At 45.7% G+C, this 18935-nt stretch overlaps 1 protein-coding gene across 8 annotated transcripts in view; it reads left to right on the forward strand.

Moving 5' to 3' along the window:
* The first annotated feature begins 4716 nt into the window (after positions 1 to 4716).
* Positions 4717 to 18935, forward strand: part of SMARCAD1 (SWI/SNF-related, matrix-associated actin-dependent regulator of chromatin, subfamily a, containing DEAD/H box 1) — a 90338-nt gene continuing 76119 nt past the window's right edge. Inside the window, exons 1-2 of one of the 8 annotated variants that reach the window (XM_038399597.2) lie at positions 4717 to 4812; positions 5922 to 6219. In XM_038399597.2, coding sequence (XP_038255525.1) covers positions 5985 to 6219 — 235 coding nt within the window. In that variant the 5' untranslated portion in view covers positions 4717 to 4812; positions 5922 to 5984. Of the gene's footprint in view, positions 4813 to 5267; positions 5605 to 5921; positions 6220 to 12975; positions 13210 to 18935 lie in introns of those variants that run through there. The other 7 variants (XM_043512611.1, XM_043512612.1, XM_038399595.2 and 4 more) reach the window with 7 other exon arrangements.

Below are 18935 nucleotides of genomic sequence, written 5' to 3' on the forward strand. Positions count from 1 at the left end.
CAGCAGGAGTGGTGGAAGCACCCTAAAAGTCTGTGTGTGGGTCTACAGGTGCCGGAACTGTGCCCCTCCCCATGCCGCACCACCTTTAAAATGGGGGGGGCATGGTCCCCACCCATTCCAACACCCCGGACCACAGTCTTCATTCTGGAACACTATTTGATCTTTTAGATATCCTGAGTGCCATGGAAGCCTGAAAGATGAGACCTTTTAATTTGATTCATAATCTAGGGGAAACTGAGGTAGGGAGCAAATGACAGCTTTGATGTGTTTTTGATGGCCAGTATTGCTGAGGAGACACGCGGCAGGTTCGCTACTGCTGGGAATTTCCTAACCACTGAAGGCTTGCATAGGTATACTGCATTGCTGGAGGCCAGCCAAGAAGTGACAAAGCCTCATTAATGAGCCCAGCTCATCATTTTGCTATGATGGGATGGAGTCTCCTAGACAACTAGCAATTATAGAAAGTGTTACTTGCAGATGCTGGTTTCAGAGTAGCAGCCGTGTTAGTCTGTATTCGCAAAAAGAAAAGGAGTACTTGTGGCACCTTAGAGACTAACAAATTTATTAGAGCATAAGCTTTCGTGAGCTACAGCTCACATCATCGGATGCATTTGGTGGAAAAAAACTTTTCCGATGAAGTGAGCTGTAGCTCACGAAAGCTTATGCTCTAATAAATTTGTTAGTCTCTAAGGTGCCACAAGTACTCCTTTTCTTTTTGCAGATGCTGCTATGTGAGAGCTTAGCGTCAGTGAGCAATTCAGGAGCACTCTGACGCTATGGATTGAATTGACCAGTTGGGATATGTACAGTTGTCACCCTTTTTTGCAGGTTGTTTTCATTAAAAGAAGAGATTGATGATGGACTCAGGGTTTTTTATGCAATTCTGTTTAACAAAAAATGTACACAACATCCACTCTCCCTGAACACAGTAGGAATCGAACTGGAGGCAATTTCTTTGCTCAGTTCTAAGCCTCTTCCCAGAAAGCAATCTACCCCAAAAGCTCCCCCTCTCCATTTTCTCTGAAAGCTACACTGTTAGGGCATCTTACTGTGTGCTTGGCTTTCTCCTGCCTTCCTTGACTGCTTCTTTTCAGCACACATAGGATATATCTATACTTCAAAGACAAACGTGTAGCACCAAGTCTCAGAGCTCAGGTCTATTGCTTTGGGCTTGGGGAGCTTGGGCTTGTAGGGCTAAAGAGAGCAGTGTAGATGTTCCTGCTCAGGCTGGAGCTGGAGTTTGAAAGCCTATCCTTGCAGGTTTTCAGAGCCTGGGCTCCAGCTTGAGCAGGAATGTCTAGGCTGCTATTTTTAATCCCGCCACTCAAGTCTCATAAGCCTGAGTCAATTGAAACAGCGCTGTGGGTATTTTGTTACAGTGTGGACATATTCACAGCTTCACCAAAATATGACCTAACCCCCTGCATTTGCACTCAGCCCTCAGTGATGGCCCTCTGCCTACATAAATCAGCTTTGACTAGCTTGGCATGTGGTCTGTGTTTTGGGCAATGGTTCCAAAAGATTCAGCTATCTTATTCCAAAAAGTTCAAGTGTTGCTTATGTTTATCTTGAATGTAGGATGGCTATCCTGCCCAACTAGTTAAGAGGTCTCTTGGTTTTTGGTACTGTTTCTCTCCCTCTGTGTGTGAAACCTGCAAGCTGCTAATTCTGTTAGTACATTCTAAGACAGAATCTGTTCTCAAAGCAATTCTTTGTAACTACGACTCACACAGAGAAAAACTCAAAGCAATACTCCGTAACAATAGAAACAGCACCCAGAGTCTCCCCGCCCGTTTGTTGTATTCATCTCACTTTGTTAACAATTGTGATTAAAAGAGAGATAGAGGATATGTGTGGATGGATGCTTGGTGTGGATAATAACTGAATGATCAGGGAGGTGCCATCTTAAGAATTCAGTGTCCGTCGGCCGAAGAAGGCGTCAAGTGGAAATAACCAGAGGACCCCCGGAGGGCAGACCGGAATCCACCCGACAGCCTCAAGAATGGGACAACCAAAGAACAAGATAACATCTGGCAGCACGGAGCTGTCAGGAACATGCCATCTGCTGATTGATTCAGCAACAGTATGATGAAGCATTTCCCATAGACTGGCATAGGAAGAAATTCCTATAAAAATGGACTCTAGGTAGTGAGAACTTTGGGGTCTGATTCTGCAAACCAACTTCCAGGAGCGTCAGATGAGCATCTGATGAGGCCCTGCTCCCTCCTCATGTCCAGGCCACCTGGCCAGTGGCTTGGCACGAGAAACTCTAAGGCTGGTAATGATGATGACAACCTTGCAGAACCTGTGTGTGTGTGTGTGAATAAATATGAAATTGAATGGAATGTTATAGCTATAACTAACTGCTTACTATGATTCTTTCTGTATTCACAATAAATGTGGCATTTTGCCTTTTCCCCTTTTATTTAATAAGATCCTGCTGATTTTTATTTTATTGGTATAACAATATGCACTTAGCAGATGCATGTAGATGTTGATGGATTGTGTCTCTGGTCATATTCATTATGGGACTCCACAGGTGAAGGGTCTAATAATGGAGGTGCTGTTTCCCATCCCTACTCATTGAGAGCATCCCTCCAAAAAGGACTCAAATAACTGTAGCTTACAGCCTCAGACCTCTGCCACTTCTCTCAGGAAAGAGAGCCGTATCTTATATGGTCAACAGTATTCAATGCTTCAGAGGTACCCAGGATCAGGAAAATTGATGTCTATCCTCTATCTGTTGTCAGTAGGAGATATCCATTAATGACCCTAAAGCGGTTTCAGTTCCAAGCACGGTCCCATTTTCAACTTCCAATCACATTCTTCCTTGATCAGCTAATTCCTTATTCTCTCCTAGCCTGTGCTACATTTTAACTTTCCTGTCCTCCATCTTCCTCCTACCTATTACCCACAGCTGTCTCTGCTTTTCAGATCTCTACAATCCGCATTTCCAGTCTCTTCTTTGCCTCTAACTGACGTAATTTCTCCAGCATATCTCATCCCTCTTCAGACAATAACCTCAAAGCATTCCTATATTGACATCCTCTGAAAGTTGCCAAATATCCTTGCCATAAACTCTGAACTACCTATTATCCTATCATATGCCTTTTCTGCAAACTTGTCCTGCCTGTGTTTATATACTCCCTCCGGGCTGCATCTGTCCTTGTTCACTGTTAGTTATTTATACTCAAGACCTACCTGAGGCAAGCTCCTGTTTTAACTCATCTCTTTTGTCTATCTTAGATATTACCAAAGTCTTGTTTTGGAGACTCTAATCCTTTATGGACACCTCCTTCAGCCCATGTCAATTGGGAGATAGTACTGAGAGGTTGGGAGGAAGCACATTGCTTGCAGATGTTGTCTGGTACTGTGGCCAATCCCTCTTGCAACAGCATGGCAGGCCAGATGTCCTGAATGCATTTCTGTAGTTGTGCAGGGATGGGATAGAAGAAGAAATTGCAGCATGTTTTTCAGGCATTGGATTTGCTAGTGAAACAGTGGGTGTTGTACAGGGCAGGCATTTGAAAGATTCTGTTGCTTGGGAAGACTCCTTCCCTCTTTACTCCTATTCCAAGAGGAGAGGGGATGGAATGTTGCAATGAGAAGGTTCCATGGCAGTTGGGAATGACAGTTGGGGAGTGCCAGTTGTCTCCTTCTGACTGACTAACCTCAGTGTTTAGCACCAACAATGTGTAGTAAAAAAGACAAAGCTACCAGTAGTGCCAAAGGAGGGAGAAGAGTTGTTGTCATAAGGCCCGGGAAGGACCAGAAAAAGACGTACTATGATGTAGTCAGAAGTATCTAGTTTCAGGCGGTTCGTTAATTTTGTTTCCTCTGTGCCAATATAAAAGAGAGGAGTATTTTTTTTTTAATACAAAAGTGCAATGAGCAGTGGACGAATTATGGGTAATGGATGGCCCGCAGCGCAGCTCCAGTTTTCCAATTGCTCCATGCCCGGTGCCCTTAGGGTCACCAGTTGTTGACCAGAACATGCGGTCAAAAAGGGCCGCTGGCATCTCCAGTCGGCACAGCCGCCTGGGCCGTTAAAAGCCCAGCCGCCACTGCAGCGGGGCTACGGCAGGCTCATCCCTACCTGGGCTAAGGCACCACTCTGTGCCCGGGAAGTGACGAGCCGGTCTGGCTCCTAGGGAGGGGGGTTATGGGGCTCCAGATGTTGTCCCCACCCTGGGCCCTGGCTTCACCCTCCCAGTGGCTGGGAACCCCTTGCCTCAGCTCTGAAACCCCCCCTCACCCCTGGCCCTAGCTCAGAGCCCATGTCCCCTCCTGCACCCCAACCATGACCCCTTCCCAACCCCGAGCTCCCTTTTGCACTGCAGAGCCTGCACCCCCAGCCCAGGGCCCTCACCCCCCCTGCACCTCAACCCCCTGGCCCCAGCTCCTGCCTCCTACTCCCTGCGCCCCCCCGAGTCCTCCCCCATTCCAAATCCCTTGGCCCCACCCCAGCCAGAAGCCCCCTCCTGTACCCCAGACCCCTCATCCGTAGCCCCACCCTGGAGCCTGCTCCCCCATTTGGAGCCCTCACTCGCCCCTCTACCCACGCCCCCTGCCCCGGCCTCGTGAAAGCGAACGAGGGCGGGCGAGAGCAAGCCACGCAGGGAGGGGGAAGGCCGCGCCTGGGGGGCGGGGCCTTGGGGGAGGGGGCGGGGCTAGGGTGCTGGGTGTCGTGCCAATAGAAAGTCGGCAAGCCGAGGCGACCCCCTCAGCCGCCGGTCTCCGGCGGTCCGGGCGCTGTGCAGCCCCGCAGGGCAGGGGGGACACGCGGTTTGTCGCGTTGCTCACGTGCTGCCGGTCCGTAGGCAGAGATTGTAACGGGTTTGAGGCGGGGAGTTGGGGTTTGAAGTTCACCCATGGAGTAGTGGGTCCCGAGGAACTTGTAAGGCAATTCCCCATGGCCCAAGCGCCCGGGAGAGGAGGCAGGACCTCAGTCGAGCCCTTGCTCTTCCTTCTGCTCCTGATCCGTACGCTGCCGCCTGCAGCCAGCGCTGCTCCCTGCCCCACGCGGGCTTTGGCTGGAGGCGGAGCAGAGCAGGGCTCCCGCACGGCGGGGGAGGGGGAGGGGCAGGAGTTAGTTTTTACTGCAGCAGGGGCTGGCGACATCCCCGCAGCAGCGACGTGAGGGTCACCGCTTTGCGCGGGAGAGCAGGGGGCTCGCTCGGCTCGGTGCTGGACAGAGTCCCTGGGAGACCGGCGAAGGCCCGCCCTGAAAGGGGCGGGGGCGGGGGCGGGGGGTGCGCTCTGGCGCGCGCGCTCTCCAGAGGCCCCGCTCCGGCAGGCGAAGGGGCTGCTGGGAAGCGGTGAAGTCATCATGAAGCGCGCCGCTGTCGCCGGGCTCTGACGCCAACGCCGCGCTTTGCCTCCGAAAAGGGTCCTCTGTCGCCGCCGCCGGCGCCGCCCTCCTGCACCCGCGCCGGTGGGGTACCTGGAGAGGCCTCTGCGCCCGCGTTAGCCGGGGCTCGGCGGGCTGAGCCGCTTCCAGTTTCCCCTTCATCCCCCTCCCTTTCCCCGCCTGCATCATCGGTCCCTCCTCGCCCGCCTCCTTTTTGTCTTTGTCAGCCAGGTGGCTCTGCTCGGGTGAGACAGGTGCGGGCTCGGGGCGCTGGGCGGGGACCTTTCCTGGCCTCTCGGGGAGCGGATTGAGGGTCGGGAGGGGATGGACTGGGCTCCCGCTTCGCCTTTCCTTGGGTAATATATTACATTGCTCCTCTCCACATGGGCTTGTTTTCTCCTTGTCTCCGGGCCAAGGCCTGCCCCGGGCCGTGCTGGGTGGGGGGGCAGGGCGAGCAACCCCTGGTTTTTTCTTCTTCCGCAGCAGTTTCTGTCTGTTTGTTTGTTGTCTCGATGCCTTTTGGTTTTGAGTAAGCCTTTTGGGTGATTGTCTTCCCTCCTTTCTCCCACAGAGGCTGTAGAATCAGTTCTGTGTCCTCTCTGGCAGACAGCAGCAGGAGCTACAGGCTGAGATTATGAGTCTGTTTAATCTGGACCGCTTTCGCTTTGAGAAGAAGGCTAAAAAAGTGGAACAGGAAAATCCACCTCCTTCTCTTCCCATAGCTGAGATAGCAGCTGCTCCTTCTCCTGCTGCAGCAGACAGTGCTGCTGCTTGTGGTGGTGGTGGTGGTGGTGGTGATGATGATGATGAGGTTACAGATGACAGCAGCAGGCCAGATACTCCAACATCAGATGTGACCGAGAAAACTGGTGAGTCATGTGTTTGATTTGTGTCTCGCACAAACACGTTGATAATGTTTTTATTAGAGTAAAACATCTGCCCCACTTACAGCTTTTCTTCAGAACTTCCCCCTTTCCAAATACCACTCTTCCATGATAACTGTCTTCAAAGCATCAGACTCTGCCATAACATTTTCTTCTATAAAAGTGAATAGAAGGCTGAATCAGGATTTAAAAGGTCAGGCTTGGAGCCTGCTGAGAACCAGTAATAAAGTGTTTCGTTAACTAAGGCTAACCCAAAGCCTGATAATTTTTAAAACATGTTGCCCTTCCTTTTGTATAAACCTTTCCATTGTAATTGAGAGCATTTTTATATTTAACATTGTACACTCTCTCTCTCTCTCTCTCTCTCTCTTCCCCCTATCTACCTCTCAAGGGAAGTATCCTAGAACCTCCAAAAACAAGAAGATGTGATGTCCCCTATATACATCACTATGCAGATCTAACTTATCTATGGAGTACTTTTAATACTAAAGTGATGTGTGCTTTACAAACCCTTAATCTCTTTGCTGTTCAGTTACCACTCTCTGACCATCACATAGTCTTTTTCAACATCATCCATCAGCACCCCTGTGCAACTTGGCTTGCAACCTTTCCATGATGTCAGTGCATCAATGTTGATGATTTTTCCTTTGCTCTTAGTCCTCTCTTTTCTTTGTTCCATTGATATGGTTGATTGTCTCTCCATGTTTGACGCTCCTCTACCATCAAATGCTCTGCCTTGCCTGCTTCCAGCTCTGGCTCCCGCCAGTACCAACTTCCTGCCCTTGCAGAAATCCTATGTTGAGGGTAATTTCCTCCAGTACATATTTGTTCTTTCTTCCTTCACTTCTGTCAGCTTCCTAGCTAAACAGCTGTACTTCTCCAATGTAATTGAATCCCAGCTGCCTTTTTATCACCTTCGATTCACTCCTCAAACAGTTCTGTCCACCTTCATTCACTTTTACACACAGGATTTCACTGATTTCTTGCACGAGAAAATGGACAGAATATGGTGCGAGTTCCTCTCTTTCTTACAACTCATTCCTCCATCTCTGCTATTACTGATACAGAAGTTTCTCATCTGCTCACCTCCTCTAACCCCTCCACTTGCCACAGTGATGCATCTTCCCTTGTGCCAACTCTCAGTCTCTCTTGCTCTTTTCCATAAACTCTCACTCTTCTATGGCTCTTCACCTTACTACATAAGCATTTTGTAGCCTTGTCATCTTAAAACCCACCCTTTACCCCACGTGCGCCAGCAACTGCTGCCCCATTTCCCTTTTTCCTTTAATTTCTAAGCTAATTGAATGTGGTATTTACAGCTACTGTCTGGAATTCCTCTCTTCAATTTCCATCCTAGACCCTTTTCAATCTGGCTTCTGCACCTTGCATTTCACTACAACCACTCTTGTCAAAGTGTCGAATGACATCTTCCTAACCAAAGCTCAGGACCAATACTCCATCCTTAACCTCCTTTATCTGTCAGCTGTCTTTAACAGTCTACCATGCTCTTCATTTTCTTGAAATCTTGTCCTTCTTTGGCTTCTAGGGTTGTGTCTCTCTTGGTTCTCTTTCCTTTGTTTCAGTCACTCCTTCAGACTTCTTTGGAGCTCTTAAACGCCCCCCAACCCCGCTTCTGAGTCCTTCCCATTTCCTTCTTTGTGGATGATCACACCAAGCTTACCTGTTGCTCGGGCTTCTAACTTGGGCATTGTCTTTGATTAGGACTTCTTTCTAGGTCCTCACATCCAGGCTAGGTTGAAATCTTGCCTAATATTTCTTTATAACATTGCTATAATACTGCTGTGCCTATCCATACACAATAGCTAAAATTCTTATCCAAGCACTTATCTTGTATCTTGAATCCGGCAAAATCCTTTTCTCTGGCTTTGACTACTGTTTTGCTTATATCTATTCAGAATACTGCTGCAAAATATTTTTCCTAGTCCATTGCTTTGACACGTCACTCCTCTCTTTGCATCCCTCTGTTGCTTCCCCGTTATCTGTTGCATCAAAACATAAGCCAGTTGTCTTCACTCTCAAAGCCCTTTATAACCTATCTCCATTCTACTTACTATCTCTCATTTGCTGTTAAAGTTGACTCCTCCCCCTCGTGAATCAATGATGTCAGCCTTCATTGCCCATTCCTTATCTTTTCAAATGACCACCTTTGTGATTTTTCCCATGCTGCACTTCAGATTTGGGAGGAGTTCTCTGTAGGCATCTAGAAAACTATTCTATACCTTCCTTCAATACCCTCCATTGCCATGATTCCTACAAAAACCTTAACTGCTAGGCTGCTGGTGTGCAGAGACCATTGCCTGTGGTGCTGACCAATATTGTCTCATTGTATCCTTGTACTCCCTATGAGTCTGTTAGTCTATCTGTTATCTTAGGCTTGGGGCAAGTCTGCACTTAAAACGCTCTTTGGCACAGTAGCGCTTTAATGAAGACACTCTATACCGACGGGAGAGTTGTCCCCCGTTGGTGTAGTTAATCTACCTCCAGGACAGGCGGTAACTATGTCAGTGGGAGAAGCTTTCCCATCAACATAGCACTGCCTATGCTGGCATTTCTTCACAGGTGTGGATTGTGCAAACCCCTGAGCGATGTATTATGCCGAAGTAATTCTGTAGTGTAGACCTGGCCTCAGATGGTAAATTCTGTGGGGCTGGATTGTCTTTTTGTTCCGTGTTTGTACATGATCCATGACTAGGGATCCTGTGGGGGGGGGGGGGTGGTGATAAGAATGTAAGCCTTGAGTGATGGCCCAGAGAATAGTTTATCTGACCGGGTTGCCAACTTCATTTCTCTTTGGATCAAATCTTCAGAGTAATCAATGAAGTCTATTGAGCTATCATAATAGTTGTTAATTAAAAAAATCAGTCAGTTTAATAATCGCATTTACTTCTGAAACTGTTGTACTGTCTAATGTTAACAGTCATCTTACATTTAAAGGGAAAGATTAAAGGAAAAAGTGTGTTCTCCTCCTTTTTTTAGCTTTTCCTTTGTATGTTAGCCTGAGTCAGTATTGCCACTTGAATCAGTCTGTTTTCACTGGTTGTAGGGCTTTGTGTCGCAACGACATAGAGAAGAAAGAAAGGACATGTGTTGTTGAAAACACAAAAAGTAGCATGGGATTTAAGGGCAGATGAGGTATCCAAAACTTCTTAACTTATTTTCAATTAATTAATTTTCAAGTAGACTCTGAACCCTAAACCATGTCTGTTTAAGGGAGAAATAATTTGAAAGCTACTGTGCATACACAACAGTTTCCCTCCCTCTAGGTTTCATAATATTCTTGGATTAGCATATGGATGGTGCGTTCATGTGCAGTAGCTACATTAATGCAGGTCTTTGAAACTCAATCTTGATTTGGTCTCTGTAGAATGTATAGCCAATGCCAAGTGTGGTGTATAACAATACATGTTCCCAGTAACCTCTGTTGGTTTCTCAACTAGTTGGCTCTTTCTTGTGGCATTAGGCTTCATTCATAGGTATAGAGAATGGCAATAGTTAAGCCAGTTGTTACAAAAGCATGGGTCTCTGAACAGATGAGAGTCAAATGGGTGCAGTCTTCTGGCCAGATCCAGATGAAATGTGGGTGTTTGTAACCAGCTTCATTTGGGTAAGCAAGTACAGTGTTGTGTCTGAGAGCAGCAGAGCCGCAGACCATTGTAACAATCCAAGGACTCATGGCTTTGATGGATGGAGTTGTTACAAACGAGGGAGGTACTTCAAAATGTATGTCTCTTCCTACCAACATAACTTGAGGGTTGTCTGTGTTGCGCTTTGGCCAGCTGCTCTTCATCCAGATATTTTTGGAATATATTGCAGATTTCTCTGTATGCCAAAGTTTGACATGGAGATTTAGTGTTGGGTGTTTGCTACTGCCCCTTCAGCCTGTTCTGTCTCACTAGTATTCGCAGTGGCTTCATGTAGATGTTGAATTCGAAGGAGGGAACTGAGCCATGCAGCTGTTCTGTGCTTCTCCTGTGTTTGTATGTTCATATATTATCAAATAGGGCTGTCAGGCAATTAAAAAAAGTAATCGCGTTGTTAAACAATAATAGAATACTATTTATTTTTAAATATTTTGGATGTTTTCTCCATTTTCAAATACATTGATTTCAATTAAAACACAGAATACAAAGTGTACAGTGCAAACTTTGTTTATTTTTGATTACAAGTATTTGCACTGTAAAAAAAACAAAAGTAATGGTATTTTTCAATTCCCCCATTACAAGTACTGTAGTGCAATCTCTTTATTATGAAAGTTGAACTTACAAATGTAGAATTATGTACAAAAAATAACTAACTTTTTTATTTTTTTTTATTCAATGTAAAATTTTAGCACCTGCAAGTCCACTCGATCCTACTTGCTACGCTCAGACAAGCAGGTTTATTTATATTTTCAGGAGATAATGGCAAATTTATTTACATTTTCAGGAGATAATGCTGCCCGCTTCTTGTTTACAATGTCACCTGAACGTGCGAACAGGCTTTTGCATGGCGTTGTACTTGGCGTCGCAAGCTATTTTCATGCCAGGTGTGCAAAGATTCATATGCCCCTTCATGCTTCAGCCACCATTCCAAAGGACTTGCATCCATGCTGATGACAGGTTCTGCTCGATAACGATCCACAGCAGTGCAGACCGACACGTTCATTTTCAGCATCTGAGTCAAGATGCCACCAGCAGAAGTTTGATTTTCTTTTTTTGGTGGTTTGGGTTCTTTAATTTCCGTATTGGAGTGTTGCTCTTTTAAGACTTCTGGAAGCATGCTCCACACCTCGTCCATGTCAGATTTTGGAAGGCACGTCAGATTCTTAAACTTTGGATCGAGTGTTGTAGTTATATTTAGAAATCTCGCATTTGTACCTTTGCATTTTGTCAGATCTGCAGTGAAAGTGTTCTTAAAAGGAACAATGTGTGCTGGGTCATCGTCCGAGACTGCTATAACTTAAAATATATATGGCCGAATGTGGGTAAAACAGAGCAGGAGACTTATAATTCTCTTCCAAGGAGTTCAGTCACAAATTTAATTAACCCATTTTTAAAATAAATGTCATCCGCATGGAAGCATGTCCTCTGGAATGGTAGCCGAAGGATGAAGGGCATACGAATGTTTAGCATATCTGGCACCTAAATACCTTGCAATGCCTGCGACAAAAGTGCCATGTGAACGCTTGTTTTCACTTGGAGGTGACAGTATAAATAAGCGGGCAGTGTTATCTCCCATAAGTGTAAACAAACTTATTTCTTTTAGTGTTGGCTGAACAAGAAATAGGATTGAGTGGAGTTGTAGGCTCTAAAGTTTTACATTGTTTTGTTTTTGAATGCAGTTGTATAGCAAAAAAAAAAATCTACATTTGTAAGTTGCACTTTCAGGATAAAGAGATTGCACTATAGTACTTCTATGAGGTGAACTGAAAAATACTGTTTCATTTATAATTACAGTGCAAATATTTGTAATAATAATAGCACTGTACACTTGGTATTCTATGTTGTAACTGAAATCAATATGTTTGAAAATGTAGAAAAATATTTATTACATTTCAGTTGGTATTCGACTGTTCAGCAGTGTGATTAAAACAGCGATTAATCACAATTACTTTTTTAATTAAAATTTAATTTTTTTTTTAGTTAATCGTGTGAGTTAACTGCGATTAATCGACAGCCCTATTATCAAATACAGGACTGGTGTGACTTTAAGCAATGTTGTGGATAGCAGTTCTGCACATGGTGTAAGTTGTATTTTTCACTTGCTCCCCTCTGTAGACTTCTTTATAGGGGGTATTTAAGGTATAGAAACCAACTGTGTAAAGTACAACACAAATATGAGCAGACATTCAATGTGGCAGAAGGAGTTTTGGGGGATGTATTAGCGCATAGGCATTGGGTGCAGTAACGCATGCACTGAGAGCTAGGACCCTAGATTGGTGATGTCTAGGCTTTTTAAAGTCCACTAATGGTTTAAAAATAAATTGTTTGGTTTTTAAGGTAGGTTTTTTCCCCAGAGATTAAGATATTGCATGACATACAATATTTTGTTATTTAAAAAAAAATATTTTTCAGTCTTGACAGTATCCTTTGTAAGTGACCTAATTGTCTAGTTTCTTTTATGCCTGGGTTATGTCAGTTGAAAAATATTCTTTTCCACAAATGGATTGAGCAATGTGTGCCTTATTTGTGCAAATGTATTTTAATTCCATCCCTAGTTCCCTCTTTTTTCCAGTCTTTTCCCACCACCTTGACTTGAAACAAAAATTGAAAGCTCGGAGGCTTGCACAGGATAAATAGATGTCATTATTCTGGGGCATAAAGGGAAAAAAAAATTATTTTCAGATCCTAGGTTGAGTTTCCAGGTCTTGCACTAGAAAAGTATCTTTTTATTTGGAAAGTAAGCACACTTTAATCTGGAAAGAAATGATAGAAATGTGGTCTCCCTGATGCTTTTCTTAAACAGCAACTGTGCTGTAAGTCCATTATCAAAACTCATCACCTCCAAGAGGCTTGTAATTTTAGTCATTAATGTTTTAAAAACAATGTCAAAGGTCCAAGCTTCTAAACAATTATAATGTCTTTGTCCTTGGCGATCCCCTCTTCCTAGTCCCATTTGTGTTTTCATGTTACTTGTCTAAATTTAGACTGTAAACTCTACTCCTGGGGAAATTCTGCACCACTGTGCATGCGCAGAATTCATGTCCCCGATAGATAGATATTTTTGCTTCCCTGCAGAAAAATGTCTTTCTGATGGGGAAGCAAAGGGAGCCACAAGAGCGGCCACGCGATCCTCCCCAGCTGTGCAGGCACGTCATTTTGGGCGCCCAGACTAGCCGCCAGGGAAGTAAATCACGGTGTGGGAAGGTGTTGTTTGCTGGAGACACTCTAGCCACTGGCTTCTATCCTGCGCTGGGCTCAGCTGGTAGTCCCGACTGGGCTGGGGACTGGGGAGGACTTGCTCTTCCTCCTCAAGGTGTGTACGGGGCTGGATCAAAGCCACCCCCAGATATCTTCCCTGGCTGAAGGATGCTCTGCCTCCCCTGCTTCCTGCTCTCATCGCTCCTCAGCTGCAGGGGGAGGAGGGTCACTTTACGGGGATCTGCCCCCCTATCTGCCCAGTCCCCCTGCTGAGTCTCGACTACCCTCCTCCCCCTTGCATCCGGAGCCCTTGCCGAGCCTCAAACCCCTGCATTCAGAGCCCTCTTGAATTCTGCCATGCTGAGCCTGCCAGCCCACACCTCGTGTGTCTGGTACAGAGGGACAGGGCCCTGGGATGTGTTTGGGGTAGGCCATATCCTTGCGCTGTGTCAGGGTTGGGTGCAGCCTCACCACCGAGTTCATGTGCCAGAGGGGTGGCCTGCAGGGTGATCTCCAACCTTTGTACAGCCAGTGTTCTATGTTCCCCACTACCATGCTGGAGCCGCCACATTTACTTATTGACAAATACAATTTGCAGAATTCAATAATACTACTTGCAAAATTTGTAATTTTTTTTGCACAGATCTCCCTCAGGAGTACAGTAGGGAGCCTGTCTCTACTTGATAAAGTGCCACGCATATCTGTCGAGCTATAGAAGTAATATTTCTTGTGTTGATGCTGATACTAAACCCAATACAGATCTCAAGTATGGAATGCTTTTCAATTTTATGCTGCCTTCATAATTTGATTTTTTTAGTGTTGTAGAATTTTGGGTTGACAATGCATATTGACTGCGGTGTAGAAGGAAGGAAGAGGGGATTGGTTTTTGTCAGCCGAGTTTTTGCTCGTATGGGCAGATGGGGTGGTGGTAACTAGGAATCAGTTGAAGCTTTTTGCATTAGGAAGAGAATACGTCCTACTCCTTGCCCTCTTGTCAATAGACAACTGGATAGAAATTCTTTTGGGGGACTTGAACTTCTAGTCTACCATCACGTCAACCCTTGACAACAACCAGACATTTCCCTGCTCTTCTAGTATCTGCAGCTGCCTCCCTTAATGGCAGATAGGCATATAGCTGTATTGTTCTGTTAAAATCATCGGCAGTGAAAGATAAGAATATTGACATGGAGGTTGAACCTTTCTAGTCCAGCACCCTCGGGACCTGACTGGTGCCGACCAGAGAATTTGCCAAACCACAGGAGGTCAGTATTGTAGCAAGTGGGTCTCTTTTTTTATTTTTATATCGCTGAGACGATTAAACGGAACAACGCTTGCAACGCTGTCTAGCCAAGGCTTACCGGCTCTCTTCATAACCAAGTAGTATTGTTGTTGCACAGTTTTACTGTATTGGCACAAGGAAATAAGTAGATAAAGCATAAAAACCATAAAATAAAATCATGCTGGACCACAGATGTTACCAGACCAGAGCGTGCCGGACTAGAGAGGTTCAACCTGTATAAACTTCTGTCATTAAAATGAGAGTTAACACTAAATTGAACAACAGCAGAGATGCCAACTCCCCCCAATTTTCAGAAATCCTCCTGATTTTTTTTAACATGTAATTATGAAATTACTAATTCAGGCTTAAACCTACTAATTTTGCAAGCACACATTAATTCATGTGCAATTTTGTTGTATATAAAGTAAAAAAACCCACACTGGACTACGTAGCGGGATCCACGCAGGGCAGTTGGAGTGCTATGTTCAGCCTGGGTCCAGTGAATACGACATCCCAAGCCCCACTGACAGTTGCTGCAGCTTGTCTCCTATCAGACCCTCACTGCACAGTCTGCAGGGCAGGAGAAGGCAGTGCCAAAGGGGAGAAAGGAATGTGAGAAAGGAGGGAGAAGAGAATGAAAATCATCTCTGGCAGGAGGTCCAGGTCTGGGACTGGTGAAGGTAATTAAAAGACCTAGGCGGCATAGGAAGGCAGCTTTCCTAGGCCTGTCCTCCCCTTCTTCCTGTTTGGGGTGCGGGTGGGGAGCACAACAGGGGTGGCTTGGTGGTCCAGGTGTGCCCCCCTCCCTTTGGCTATAGAGTGGGGAAGAAGAGGGAGCAGTCCTGGTTTTTTCAAGGGAGGGGTGAAAGAGAGCTCCAGGTAACCTCCCTAGCTTTTTTCCTAAACCTCCCTAAATGTCTCAGAGCAAGGTTGACATCTCTGCTGCTGCTACCAGCTGCTTGCAGATTCATGAAGCCATTGTTGTGGTTTCTGTTTCCCATTTGGGTACCATATTGCTGTCATGCTGTTTAAAAACTTTTTTAAAATGAAAACTTATGTTTTGCAGTCAAATTTCAGTGTAGTTGGGATTCTGCAGTCTCTTACTTGATAGCAGAAGGCTGGAAAGCACAGGTTCCTGCATGTGTGTGTGCCATTTTGAATTGACACTAACTAGACTGAATTTCCAAAGCTTTTCTGTTTAATAATACTTTTTATATCAGATGAAGCGTCATAAGATTGGCACATAACAGTTGCTGTAGAGTGAACAGTCGCATGTAGAAAAAATTGTCACTGGAGGAAACAAATATATCACAAAATGATAGTGAGATCAAAGTTCTGGCAGTAAATCAAAGGGCAAGTCTATCCTTCAGCACTACATTGGCGCAGCTGCACTACTGTAGTGCATCTGGTGAAGACTTGCTATGCCAACGGGAGAGCTCTCTCCCACTGACATAATTATTCCACCTCGCTGAGAAGTGGAAGCTATGTTGGTGGGAGAGGGCTTCTTGCTGACACAGTGCTGATATGGGCATCGCGAAACTTGTCTCTTGAGGATGGGGTGTGAGGAGAGCTTTTTCCCACCCCGAGCAATGTACGCTATATTGACTTAGGGTTTAGTGTAGACCTGCTCTAAGTTTTGCTACAAGTCTAAACGTTCCAGAGAATTTTATCAGTTTGATAAAATAAGAGTTTCTCTGCTGAAGCAGAATTCCAGAAAATAAACATGTTCTCTGTTTTTACTTTAGTGAGAAGAGTGGATTGTTGCTTCATCTTTTAGCTATGCACAAGGTCATCCTCCACAAGAGGAGCTTTCTTCCTTTTTTTCATCTTAGTGACAAATGCCAGGAATGATACAAACCTTTTTTTTTTTTCCCCCATAGAACCTTTTGTATTTACATATTTCAATGTTATCTTAAATCCTGTGGCCTTTCAATTGCTGTTAGACCTTGGCCCATGCAAAGGCTACGTTTTATTAATGGCTGATGACTTAGTTTTCACTTTAGAATATTGAAGGTCCACTCGTTCAACCCTGCCAGGATCCAAGTTCAAGTTTTTACTTGATTTTTGTAGTGGCTCTGCCTTGTTGTACAAAGCCCTGTTATGTGTCAGCAATACATTTTACAATTTAATGGGCAGTTTTTCCCCCTCCAGTCTTAAAATTCATACTGTTTTTTAGAAGTTTCCACAGTGTCAGTAAATTGCTTGAGGTCATATATTTAGTTTATCTAAGTTTCTGTCAAATACTGCTACAGTACCTTGTAGGTTATTTTATATTTATTTCCTGCACGGTTGCTTTCTTACAACAGACTCCTGCTGCTGCTGTCATAGTCTCCACTGCATGCTCTCTCCCTCTTCCTTCAGTCTTGCATGCCTCCAGGGTCTGTAATTTTTCTCATCTAGGAGGAAATCATACAGCTTCTCTCTGAATTTATTCTAGTTGCTTGAGCAGTTTTTTCTAGTTCTGCTCATTTGAAAAAAAAGAAAAGAAAAGAAAAAGTTTGAGACTATGTGGGTATGACATGGGGCTTCTACTTCAGATCAGGGTTCTCGACTGCCATATACACCTCTTCCCTGATATAATGCGGTCCTTGGGAGCCAAAAATCTTACCGCATTATAGGTGAAACCACGTTCTATCGACCTTGCTATGGAGAGCGGGGTAGGGAAGGCTGTGCCTCCTCAAACAGCCTGGCGCCGCCCCCTATCTGAACCCCACCTACTTCCCATTCCTTGACTGACTGCTCAGAACCCCTGATTCATCCAACCCCCCTCTCCCTGTCCCTTGATCGCGCCCCCCCCCCCCCGAGACCCTCTGCCCCTTATCCAACCCCCCCCGGCCCAGCCCCTTAACACGGTCCTCAGAGCATCGTGTCGGAGCCGACTCTGTGGGTGCTTTGGGGCTGGAGCACCCACTAAGAAAAATTGGTGGGTGCAGAGCACCCACGGGCAGGTCCCCGCCCCAGCTTGCCTCCACCTCCTCCCCTGAGTGCACTGCTGCCATTCTGCTTTCCCCCCTCCTTCTCTCCCTCCAAGGCTTGCTGCAAATCAGCTGTTTGGCACAGCAAGCCTTGGAGGGAGAGAGGAAGGGGGGAGAAGCGGAGCGGCAGCGCACTTGGGGAGGAGGCAGAGCGGAGGTGAGCTGAGGCGGGAAGCGGTTCCTCTGCCTGTCCCACCCCTTCCCGGTTACTTGCTGCGGCCCTCCCCGCGCCCCTCCCCAGTTCATCTCCGCTCCGCCTCCTCCCCGAGCATGCCGCCGCTCCGCTTCTCCCCCCTCCCTCCCAGGCTTGTGCAAGCTTAGGGGGGAGGAGGGGAAATGCTTTACCACGTTATATCCAAATTCGTGTTATATCAGGGTAGAGGTGTAATTCCTATGTATTCTTCGGAAAACCACTTGAAACTGTATTCTTTAACTCATCTGAAAAATGAATATGTGGAAATTCCCACCTATTCCAAGTGCCCATTTTGGTGTGTAATGTAAGGGCAGGTCTATGCTGCTATAAAACGCCTGGGGCTGGCCCCTATCATCTGTCTTGCTGGGCTTTAGCAGTGTGGATTGTAACCTGAGTAGGATATACTGGCATGGGAGCTGCCTGAGCAATATCTCCCAGATTACAGCTATCTGAAAGAGAACAAACGGCATAGTGAAATGACATCTCAGCCATGTCTACACTATTTCTTAAGTTAGCAAAACTTAAGTCATTCAGGGGTGTGAAAAAACACCCCCTTGAGTGACATAATTTTCACTGGCATAAGTGGTAGTGTGTACAGTGCTATTTTGGTGGGAGAGCTTCTCCTGCTGACAGAGCTACTGCCGCTCATTGAGATGGTTTTATTATGTAGATGGGAGAGCTTTCTCCCATTGGCATAGAGCAGCTACATGAGCAGTCTTACATTGGCACTGCTACATCGGTACAGCTGTGCTGCTGTTGTTACACCAATAAAATAAAAACCAGCAGGATCTTATTAAAGGGGAAAAGGCAAAATGCCACATTTATTGTGAATACAGAAAGAATCATAGTAAGCAGTTAGTTATAGCTATAACATTCCATTCAGTTTCATATTCTCACACACACACAGGTTCTGCAAGGTTGTTATCATAGTTACTAGCCTGAGAGTTGCTCATGGCAAGCCATTAGCCAGGTGGCCTGGACATGAGAAGGGAGCAGGGCCTTGTCAGATGCTCATCTGATCCTCCTGGAAGTTTGTTTGCATAATCAGACCGCAAAGTTCTCACTTCCTAGAGTCCATTTTTATAGGAATTTCTTCCTATGCCAGTCTATGGGAATTGCTTCATCATGCTGTTGCTGAATCAATCAGCAGATGGCACGTTCCTGACAGCTCCGTGCTGCCAGATGTTATCTTGTTCTTTGGTTGTCCCATTCTTGAGGCTGCCGGGTGGATTCCAGTCTGCCCTCCGGGGGTCCTCTGGTTATTTCCACTTGACGCCTTCTTCGGCCGACGGACACTGAATTCTTAAGCTGGCACCTCCCTGATCATTCAGTTATTATCCACACCAAGCATCCATCCACACACATCCTCTATCTCTCTTTTAATCACAATTGTT

This window comes from Dermochelys coriacea, chromosome 4, assembly GCF_009764565.3.
Source record: "Dermochelys coriacea isolate rDerCor1 chromosome 4, rDerCor1.pri.v4, whole genome shotgun sequence".
Lineage (NCBI taxonomy): Eukaryota > Metazoa > Chordata > Testudines > Dermochelyidae > Dermochelys > Dermochelys coriacea.